Genomic DNA, 12,050 nt, shown 5'->3' on the forward strand with positions numbered 1-12,050 from the left:
ATATGTTGGCAGATCATTTCCGTGCAAAACATGTTTTCTAACTCTTCAGTTTGAATGTACTCATGTTGTTGCACGAATCAAGGGCAAGAAAATATTCATTTAAAAGTAAACTATGACATTCTTATTGCCTTCAGCCTGTTTTACTATTAGCAATTCAGTAGGCAAATGCAAGAAGCAGCAGTTGTAGCAATTACCATTTCTGTTTGGCGATACTGGTTGTGGAAGGCATATATCGGGCATAACCTCAGGAGAAATGCCCTGCTTCTCTTTAAGTTGTGCCAAATTTTTGTTGTTTGACATATTATCTAAAAAAAATTTTTAAAAAATGATCCCATATTCTCCCAGTACTGCACTAAATTGTCAACATGAATTACTTGCTACAACATTGCAGATTTGAGCCACAGGTGAGAATAACTAAGTCATGCTCATGTCTAAATTAAATTTAGAGTCATGTGCTAGCATCAGGGGAACTGAATTCAGAACCATATGGTGGTAGCAGACACTTCATCTTATGTGTTCTCCTCTCGCTGGGCTTGCCTCCATGCAGAATATTTCTCCAATGTTTTTTACTCTTAACAACAATTCCAAATTACTGACCTCCTTGCCAAAACCTTTCCAGTCAGAGGAAATGATGGTTTCCAATTCATAATCAAAATCTTTTGTAATATTGAGTCTTTATAAAATGATTTATTTTCTCTGCTGCATTGGAAATAAATACATTACCTCGTAATTATGGATTTTTCCTATTGATTTCAATTTTTGGCAGCATCTGGCTAATTATTCATTGTGCATTCACTGGGGTTTTAATGTCTTTTCTGTAATATGGCTTCACAAAATTACAGGCAGATCTTTAATTAAACCATTGTCTGTGTAACCACTTCCTTATTCTGTAATAAATTGGTTGAAGTTTGAAAACTGTGGCAAAACAAGAATTGTCTTGGAGTTTGTGCATGCAGGGATGTAGGGTAGTACCATCAATGTAACCAACCAAGGGAGTAAAATAGAAAACAATCTGGACTGTGCAACAATTAGGCTAGTTTCTCAACTATGATGAAATGATTATCTGAATTCTTCGAAAGTTTCCTGCAAAATGGTTCGTGTTTCAAATGGACGATAATGTACAATAGCTGTTGGTACTCATGAAGCCTGTGATCTAAAATATGCTAGAGGAAAGAGAGAACAAGAAAACAATGTTAAATGTTACTTTGTGAGAAATCTTGCAATTACTGTATAGTGTATAATGTATTGGGGGCTCTCACCAGGATGCTTCAACACTAAATGTAATACAGTACAACTCCGATTATCTGAAATGGTTGGGACCCGGCCTATTTCGGATAAACAGTTTTTTCGGAGAACTGGTCATTTTTTTTAGAAAAATCCCAGTAGCACTAAAAAAATTACTTGTAACAGTGTCTGAACAAACAACAAGATGAGGCTTTTTAAGTAATAAAATAATGTTTAATTCTCACCAGAAAAAATGTTGGCCATCTCCAATCACTGACACTTCCCCATGCCGGTAGCCCGAGAGTCCCGCTCCTGCCTGGGAGTTTAACCCCGCTGCTGCCGATGCTGGGAGCCCGAGGTCCCCAGTCAATTCGGCTCAGAAAAAAATTCGGATAAATTGAGGATTTCTGATTTGTTTCGGATATCCTCAATTTATCCGAAATTACATTTTTTTGTGGATAATTGAAGATTTTGGAGAATCCGATTTCGAATAATCGGAGTTGTACTGTACATTTAGTAATGTAAAATTGTCTATATTTTAAGACAAAATTGTATTCTTAGGACTGTGAATCATATTTGTAACTAAGCATATAATTAGATGAAACTGATTCCACTCTCTTGTATTGAGGTGCCACAACAGCCTATCTGAATTGATGGTTCACAGTTCCAGCCACCTGGGTTTGATCCTGACCACAGGAGTTGTTGATTTTGTGTCCTCTCCTTATGACCTTGGATGGGTTTATTGAGGTGCTTTAGTTTCACATTTATAGCACTTGGAATCTAAGGCAGACTGGTTAATTAGATCCCAAATTACCTTTACAATGGGAGGCAAAGGGTAGTGGTGGAAGTCTGATTGGAACTTTTTCCCTCTCTCTCCATTTTTTAGCACCTGAAGGACAGCTTCTTCCCCACTGCCATCAGATTCCTGAATAATCAATAAACCAAAGACACTGCCTTGCTCTGACTTTTCGTCCACTATTTTGATATATTTTTGTCAGGTGGTTTAAATAAATGTTTGCACTGTGATGCTGCCACCAAACCACAAATTTTATGATTTGTTCATGACAATACTGATTCTGAATCTTGTATTAATATTGGAACAGTTATTCCTTCTCTGAACTTACCCATGATGTTTTTAACCTGCAACTGTTAGCATGCCCTTTCTTGAATTGGAACAATTTATTGTACCATCATCACGAGCAATTTATTCATTTGTCTAATGGTCTCCAGCTCTGAAATACTGTTCCCTAGACACCGAGTCTTTCTTGGATTCTACTGTGTGTTCAGCATCTTCCTGTGGTATAGGCTGGGTTAGAATTTTTCATATGAATATAGTTCACTGTGATTCATTGAACATGTGAATTCACTTACCCCCATTTCCCTCCCAAGAATTTCATTCAAAAGACCTTCAGGTTTAAACTAGCTGCAACATTACTTAATGTAAAACTTGGAATATTGTGTTCAGTTCTGGACTCCTCACCACAGGAAGGAGGTGGATGCTTACAGAGAAAGTGCAGAGGAGATTTACAAGGATGTTGCCTGGATTGGAGAGCAGGCCTCACAAGGATAGGTTGAGCGAACTTGGCTTTTCTCCTTGGGAGTGACTGAAGATGAGAGGCATTGATCATGTGGGTGGTCAGAGGTTTTATCCCAGGGCTGAAATGGGGAACACGAAGGGATATAGTTTTAAATGCTTAGAAGTAAGTACATGGGAGATGTCAGAAGTAAGTTTTTTCACACAGAGAGTGGTGGGTGCATGAAATGAGTTGCCAGCAACGGTGGTGGAGGCAGGTACAATAGAATCTTTTAAGATTATTTGTTAAGTCCATGGAACTACGAGAAATGGAGGGTTATGCAGTTTTGAAGCTCTAGGCTGTTGTTAGAAAAGGTTATTAGATCAGCACATCACTGGGTCAAAGGGCTTGCCTGGACTGTGCTGTAGATTTCCATGTTTTATGAAGTCTGTTTCAAGCTTTGTTGGGACCAAGGTAAACTGCCTCAGGATCTTCGTGATGCCACCATCATCACCCTGTACAAAAACAAAGGTGAGAAATCAGACTGCTCAAACTACAGGGGAATCACGTTGCTCTCCATTGCAGGCAAAATCTTCGCTAGGATTCTACTAAATAGAATAATACCTAGTGTCGCTGAGAATATTCTCCCAGAATCACAGTGCGGCTTTCGCGCAAACAGAGGAACCACTGACATGGTCTTTGCCCTCAGACAGCTCCAAGAAAAGTGCAGAGAACAAAACAAAGGACTCTACATCACCTTTGTTGACCTCACCAAAGCCTTCGACACCGTGAGCAGGAAAGGGCTTTGGCAAATACTAGAGCGCATCGGATGTCCCCCAAAGTTCCTCAACATGATTATCCAACTGCACGAAAACCAACAAGGTCGGGTCAGATACAGCAATGAGCTCTCTGAACCCTTCTCCATTAACAATGGCGTGAAGCAAGGCTGTGTTCTCGCACCAACCCTCTTTTCAATCTTCTTCAGCATGATGCTGAACCAAGCCATGAAAGACCCCAACAATGAAGACGCTGTTTACATCCGGTACCGCACGGATGGCAGTCTCTTCAATCTGAGGCGCCTGCAAGCTCACACCAAGACACAAGAGAAACTTGTCCGTGAACTACTCTTTGCAGATGATGCCGCTTTAGTTGCCCATTCAGAGCCAGCTCTTCAGCGCTTGACGTCCTGCTTTGCGGAAACTGCCAAAATGTTTGGCCTGGAAGTCAGCCTGAAGAAAACTGAGGTCCTCCAACAGCCAGCTCCCCACCATGACTACCAGCCCCCCCACATCTCCATCGGGCACACAAAACTCAAAACGGTCAACCAGTTTACCTATCTCGGCTGCACCATTTCATCAGATGCAAGGATCGACAATGAGATAGACAACAGACTCGCCAAGGCAAATAGCGCCTTTGGAAGACTACACAAAAGAGTCTGGAAAAACAACCAACTGAAAAACCTCACAAAGATCAGCGTATACAGAGCCGTTGTCATACCCACACTCCTGTTCGGCTCCGAATCATGGGTCCTCTACCGGCACCACCTACGGCTCCTAGAACGCTTCCACCAGCGTTGTCTCCGCTCCATCCTCAACATCCATTGGAGCGCTCACACCCCTAACGTCGAGGTACTCGAGATGGCAGAGGTCGACAGCATCGAGTCCACGCTGCTGAAGATCCAGCTGCGCTGGATGGGTCACGTCTCCAGAATGGAGGACCATCGCCTTCCCAAGATCGTATTATATGGCGAGCTCTCCACTGGCCACCGTGACAGAGGTGCACCAAAGAAAAGGTACAAGGACTGCCTAAAGAAATCTCTTGGTGCCTGCCACATTGACCACCGCCAGTGGGCTGATAACGCCTCAAACCGTGCATCTTGGCGCCTCACAGTTTGGCGGGCAGCAGCCTCCTTTGAAGAAGACCGCAGAGCCCACCTCACTGACAAAAGGCAAAGGAGGAAAAACCCAACACCCAACCCCAACCAACCAATTTTCCCTTGCAACCGCTGCAATCGTGTCTGCCTGTCCCGCATCGGACTGGTCAGCCACAAACGAGCCTGCAGCTGACGTGGACTTTTTTACCCCCTCCATAAATCTTCGTCCGCGAAGCCAAGCCAAAGAAGATTAGGAAACAATAATGTTCCCAGTGTTTTGACATTTTCGATTTTCCATACATGTGAAGTAATTAAAGGAATGGATAGTTTTGCTTTTGCATCATTTACTGTCCTTGGGCTAATTCTTGTCATTTTTTTTGGAGAATAAATCATTTTTGTTTCTATTCTAAATTTTTTTTGTCTTTCAACAGGAGTCTCAGGAAAGCTACCTGGGAAAAACTGAGCAGTTATATTCTGTAATGTGTGCTGCTGCAGACAAGGTTTGTCTCACTTTTATGGATTCTTTATCATATACGGTTTAAACTCCAAATAAGATTCTGCCTCAGTTGATTACTCTTAGATGTATTTTCTGAGAATCTGGATAAATTAGCACCTGCTTCTGAGTAACTAAGCATGAAAAGCTCAGTGTAACTGGAATAGCTAATCTCAGTGTGAAATCATAACCCACATAAAACTTGTTTGCCACTTCTGTGCTGGAAATAGAGCAACACAATGTCAGAAGTGGTGTTTCTTCATTCATCCTTTACCAACTAAAATTCAAACTACCATGGAAGCAATGTTGATGTTGCTCACATTACGATAGCATGCCATTATTTTGCACCATGGGCTTGTGATCAGAGATAGCACCATATTGGATGACGGACGGTATAGAATATTACTATCAGTGGACTAAAGAATAGTGGCTTTGCACTTATCTCGATCTTGGCGAAGTGAGGCTGGCCAATTGTTGCTGTTGTCGATCTTTCCATGGACTTTACTCTTTTTATGCGAGAGCGCTGATCATTTTGCATCTCTCAATGGCATGGGTCCATTTGCTGCATGAGGGCAGACGATTGATGCGAGCTCTTGTCACACACATTGCCAGATCCTCCTGCTTTGTATTTTCCCTTACATCTATGGCTACCTTTTATGTAACTGGTTGGTGCTTGCTTTTTAATGTCTGAGAAGCCCATCCAGAGACCAGTGAAGCAACTATGTATGTGCCAGTTGTGGGTTTTTCATGCAGTTGCCATCAGCTGCTCAAGACCTGCTATTTAATTTTTTTTTAAATTTTTTTATTTTTCACACTATAAACCATATTGACCAAGATACATACAGACATTTTTCTTCTTAAATATATACAGTGTCATTTTCTCCCCCTTTTTCCCCCCTCCCTTCCCTCCCTCCCTCACCCCCTTCCCCATTTATTTGAAGTTCAATCTATAAGATACATTAAACCCGTTAAACAATGTTGTCACTTAATAAAAATAAACAAGAAATTTTACTGAGTCAACCTGCTATTTAATTCGAGGTAAAAGAAAATACAATAGCATTCTTCCAAAGTGTTTTTCATCCTCAGGATATTTTGGACAATGGGATATGGAAATTGGTGGTAGGAATGAAATGAATGCAAATGAATTAAATCTAATTTCCAGACAATTGTTAGGACCAAGAGGGAGATTTTAATCTTCTAAACCCATTTCAAGTGACAGAGCATGATATCTGTATTTCAAACTGCGAAGGTGTTCCATTTCAGAGCAAGATCACAAGATGTAAGAGCAGAAATAGGCCACTCAACCCATCGAGTCTGCTCCACCATTCCATCATGAGCTGATCCATTCTCCCACTCAGTCCCATTCCCCTGCCTTCTTCCCCATACCCCGACTATTCAGATGCTAATCAATCTCTGCCTTGAATGCAACCAACAATTTGACATCCGGAGTCACCCGAGTTAGCAAATTCCAGAGGTTCGCCAAATAAATTCCTTTGCATCTCTGTTTTAAATGGACGCCTTTTAATCCTAAAGTTGTGCCTTCTTGTCCCGGACTCCCCTGCTATGGGAAACAACAGCCACATCTACTCTGTCCAGACCTTTTAACATTTCAAAAAATTTCTATGAGGTCCCCTTCATTCTCTTCTTATCTCCAAGGAGTATAGTCCAAGAGCTGTCAAATGTTCCTCATATTCTAATCCCTTCATTCCAGAAATCATTTTTATGAATCTTCTCTGAATTCTCTCCAATACCAGCACATCCTTTCTTCAATAAGAAGCCCACCAGCACCCCATACCCAAAGTGAGACCTCACCGGTCCCCTATAAAGCCTCAACATCACATCCTTGCCCTTGTAGCCTATTCCTCCAAATATGAAGCCAACGTTGCATTTGCCATCTTCACTACTGTCTCAACCTGGAGGTTAACCTTTCAGGTGTCCTGCATTAAGACTCCTGTGCATCTCCGAATTTTGAATTCCCTCTCAATCCAAATACAGTGAAACTCTGATTTTATGCACCCCGATTCAACGTGAATTTGGATATAATGCAACGAGCCATTGGACTTTGGCGTTGGGCAAAATGCAAGTACTTCTGTACAGTGAAACCCGATTTAGCACAACCCCGTTTTTTATCACGATGAGATTTTATGGACCACAACAATCGTGTAATAACGGGGTTTCACTGTAATAATCTACCCTTTTATTCCTTCTACCAATGTATTATGACCATACACTTTCCAATACAGGTATACCCCATTTTATGAATACTCGCTTTACGAAAATTCACTTTTACAAAGAAATGTGTTCGCTGCCCAAAAGAAATTTGAATAGGTTTTCACTTTTACGAAAATAGCCTTCAATAATGGTGAATGGGTCTTCACTTTACGTCCTTTCGGCTTACGAAAGGTTTCATAGGAATGCTCTAGTTTCGTAAAGCAGGGTATACCTGCATTGTATTTCACTTGCCACTTCTTTGCCCACTCTCCTAATCTATCAAAGTCTCTCTGGAGCATCTCCGTTTCTTCATCAATCCCTGCCTCTCCACCTATCTTTGTGTCATCTGAATCATCCCTGAAAATTAATACAAAATGCAAATGTGCCGGGGGTGTGTTAATTGGGTGTAATTGGGTGGCACGGTCTCAGTGGGCCAAAATAGCTATTACCATGCTGTATGTCTCAATGTAAATTTAAACGTTACTGGTCATAGTGAGTTACAGCACAGAAACAGGCCATTCAGCCAACTGAGTCTATGCTGACCATCACCCACCCACTTATACTAACCCAACATGAATCGCATTTTATTCTCCCACATTCTCATCAACCTCACCCCAAAATTCTACCCTTCACCTCCACACTGAATGCAATTTATAGTGGAACATCACCCTACTAATCTGAACATCTTTGGGATGTGGGACAAAACCGAGCACCTGGGGGAAAGCCAAGTGGCTGGTCACAGGGAGAATGCGCAAACTCCACGCATGCAGCATCCAAGGCTGGGGTTAAACTCAGGTTCTACCTGCTGTGCCACTCATATCACATTCTCAGATGGATCTCTGTCTTTGTTGTTCCTTGGCAAGAAAAGAACCTTGGCTTTGCTCTCTTATTTCTTTTAATGACCCATGCATTGTGAAATAGAGATTCATCTCACTGAATCCTAGGATCTTCCAAATGTGAAACTCTTAATTTCATGCAATCGTTGCTTCCTCTGACCAAGCTATTATAATAATGCACTTTTCAATAAAAAAAATTGCTTAGCACAATGGACCTGAGGTGTAGAAAAATTGCATGAGGGTATTACAGGGATTAGAGATCTTAAATTATAAGGCAGAACTGGAAAGGCTGAGATTTCCCCCCTCCTCCCCTGTATCATAGGAAGATGAAGCATGGCCTTAAAACATGGATATAAGGTGAATCCTTTTCCCAGGGTAGAGGGGTCTCAAACTAGTTATAAATTTAAGGTGAGAGAGGAAAGGATTAAGTGATCAGAGGAGCAACTTTTTTTTGAGGCTGTATACGAAGTATAAAAGACATTTAGACAGATACATTGACAGGAAAGGTCTAGAGGTTACTGGTTAAATATGTAGAAATGGAATTAACTTAGGGAGACAACTTGGGGTTGGCATGGGCAGTTTGGGAAGATGGGCTTTTTTTTTCCATGCTGTGTACCTGCTGACAATATCAATGGACATTGTCAGGTTAGTTTATCCCAATCTGCAGCTAAAATCAACTTTTACTTGTACAGTTTTTGAGGCAACAAAAGAATATACTTTTAAATGAAACAAAATTGGTTAGAAAATGGGCTGGAAATAAATGGCAGCATTTTCTGCATCTTTAGAGTTTTTTTGAGGGGGGGGGGGGGTGATTGATTTTAGAATGTACTAAAGATCATCCCTTTCTCTTCCAGATTCTGAAAGGTCTGCTATGTATTTAAAAATATGATCTCATTTCTGGTATAATCAAACTTTCATAATTTACATCCTTTTATGCAGGCTGATTAAGATCATTATTGTTGGTATTAAAAAGAACTGTGAAGAAATGTGCAATAAATTATTCAGATACATTGTAATTTGCCTTTGCAGCATATGTTGGGGGATGGCGAGAACACAAAAATGAGAGTGGCTGAGTTGGAAGATGAAGTGAAGACCCTGAAGAAGATCAATAGAGACTTGTATGATTTTTCAGTGCAAGTTTTAACCAAACAGACATAAATAAGGAAAGAAAATGCTGCAAATTACATGTTTCAGAGAGTCAAACATGAGAATTGTATCCACACCAGCTCTGTAAAACAAATTGGTATACTTGGGCATTTCCAATTGTGTCCTATTTATACAAGTCAGTTTAGTTTGTTATTTGTGATGAGCTTTCAAAGGTCAAATGTTTGTCTCCAGCATTTCTTCCCATTTTCAGTCAGGTCCATTTAAGGCAGGTATTTCTCGAGCAGCATTTACATTGTCCATGCAGGCTTACGTCGATTTTTAATAGATCTGATACCAGTCAGTATTGGATGAGTATAAACACCATATTTACTAAATCTTGATAAGAAGGGGCCAATTAATATTTGGCCTGCTGAGGATTCTTGTTATACATGATAATGGCTTTCCCTGGTATTTTTGAGCACATTTTTAGAATCTGTTTGTAAATACACCAGATCCTTGCGAACAGAACTGTACAGGGGGCATTTGAACCCTGTTTGCTCATACTCATTGTTTTTGTGTGTTGGGAGAGCTGAAGCTTTGGCCAGGGCTATTTCAGTTCAGTTTCCTTTTGGAAGCAAGATCCATTATGTCAATAACTTAAGATGTCTACAGACTCTTTAAAACAGGGACTGACAGCTCACTATCAGTCTTTATCCAGGTTGTGAAGTAGTGAATCTTTTCTATCTTAATTATGCCAAAGTCTGACCTTTTTATTTGTATAATAAATATCTTCAGTCTTAATAAGTCTCATTCCATAATCTAGACAAATCACCTGAACAAAGGTTAACCCATTGTTTAAAAAGTGCCCTTGTTACTAAGTGTGACTATCCTGGATTTCAGTGGGTTTTGTGACTTCCCCTCTCCCTCTGGGGGAGTTGCCTTTCATTTCCTAATAGCACAGAGGTGTGAATCCCAGCCAGATTCACATCCCATATAATGCTTCAGGACTGGGGCAGGGTTTTGACCAAAAACGTCCATTTCTCTCTGTGAATTCTGCCTGACACGCTGAGTTCGTCCAGCAGTTATTTTAAGTTCCAGCATCTGCAGTCTCATATTGGTACATCCTCAAGGATGGTGTATGACCAAAGCACATGGGTTGATGTAGTTACTGAAGGAACTAATGTGATCATGTGGTACTGTTATCATATTTTAATTAGCCAATGTCATGTCATGTTTGATGTGTGTATTTTGACCACTAGAAACGGCGAGATACCCATCCTCACAACAGCATTTGTCCTCCATACTGTACCATGAGCATTTCCTCTATTTCTTGGAGAGATTTGTATATTTTAAAACAATATAAATAGGAAGCAAATGCATATTGTTAACTTTCTATCCAGCTCTTGTACTTGATCCTATTTGGAATAAGATTATCTTAGACAGAATGCATCCATTCCAACTTGGATTCCATATGAAGTTTTACCATTATGATTTGCATTTCTCTATTTATATAATGTCAGCTGACATGCACAGTTCAGCAACATGGCAGGAACACGCAGTGTATCAAAATCAAGGACAGTAGTGTCAGGTAAATAAGAGTGAATTTTCAACAGGCATTGAGGATAGCTATGGGCTAAATTGGGATGTTATGTTACAACTTGACAAAACACTGGTTAGGCTGCCCTTGGAGTACTGTTTGTAAAGCAGAGTACAGAGGAAATTCACCAGGATGTGGTTTGGCTTGGAGGACTTGAGTCATCGGAAGAACTTGGATAGGCTGGGCTTGCTTTCCATGGAGTGAAGGTGGGTGAGGCATGATCTGATAGACACATACAAGATTATGTGGGGCAAAAAAAGTAAAATCCCCATGACAAGGGTATCAAATGAAAAAAAGAACATAGGTCTAAGAGAAGAAAACATTTTAATGGGGACCTGAAGGGAGAATTTTGTTTTACAAAGAATGGCTGATACCTAGAGCGTGCTGGCAGGAGATTTGGTGGAATTGGGTACAAATAGGGAGTGCTGAAGGGCCCGTTTCTGTGGTGTAGAACTCAGATTTGAAGTAGGGAAAGTTATGGCTTGTCAAATTGAAATAATATTTAATTATTTCTGACAACAGAATTTGAAAAGTGGAAACAACAATTTGCTGAAGTCATTACTGCACAGAGCAGATCATTTTGCCTATGAAATCCTTGCCAACTTTCTCAAGCAATCGTGACAGTCTGATTTTTAAACTGCCCATTGGTAGTTTTGCATTCATCCCCCTAAAATGGTCTGCAATTTCCTTTAGAAATCATTAATTGCCTTGGATTTCAGGAACATTAATTTTCTGACCTGTCGATAAGTTTTCACACACAGAAAAACTTGATGTTGGTTCTCACATTCAATGTCACTAAAACCAAGGAGCTGATTGTTGACTTGAGGAATGGTAAACCAATTGTGTACGATCCAGTGATCATTGGGGGATTAGAGGTGGAGAGGGTGAGCAAATTTGAGTTCTTGGGAATCACTATCTCGGAGGAACTTTCCTGGACCCACACACCAATGGGACCGGGAAGAAAGCGTGTCAGTGCCTCTACTTCCTCAGGAGTTTGTGGAGGTTTGGTAATGACATCTGGAAAAACTGGCAAATTTCTATAGATGTGTGGCAGAAAGTGTACTGACTGGCTGTATCACAGTCTGGTATGGGGACACCAATGTCCCTGAGCATAAACCCCTGCAAAAGATGATGGGCTTCACAGCAAAATCCTCCCCATCATCAAGAACATCTATGGGAAATGCTGCCATCAGAGCAGCAGCAATTATCAATGATC

The 12,050-nt window shown here is 40.7% G+C and overlaps 1 protein-coding gene across 2 annotated transcripts in view; it reads left to right on the forward strand.

The window, feature by feature from the left end:
* wdr18 (WD repeat domain 18) overlaps nucleotides 1-10,041 on the forward strand; it is a 209,788-nt gene extending 199,747 nt beyond the window's left edge. For both annotated transcript variants that reach the window (XM_069928005.1, XM_069928004.1), the window contains 2 exons: nucleotides 5,043-5,111; nucleotides 9,181-10,041. In XM_069928005.1, coding sequence (XP_069784106.1) covers nucleotides 5,043-5,111; nucleotides 9,181-9,309 — 198 coding nt within the window. In that variant the 3' untranslated portion in view covers nucleotides 9,310-10,041. The remainder of the gene's footprint in view (nucleotides 1-5,042; nucleotides 5,112-9,180) is intronic.
* Nucleotides 10,042-12,050: the final 2,009 nt, after the last annotated feature.

The sequence above is a fragment of the Narcine bancroftii genome, chromosome 3 (genome assembly GCF_036971445.1).
Source record: "Narcine bancroftii isolate sNarBan1 chromosome 3, sNarBan1.hap1, whole genome shotgun sequence".
NCBI lineage: Eukaryota > Metazoa > Chordata > Chondrichthyes > Torpediniformes > Narcinidae > Narcine > Narcine bancroftii.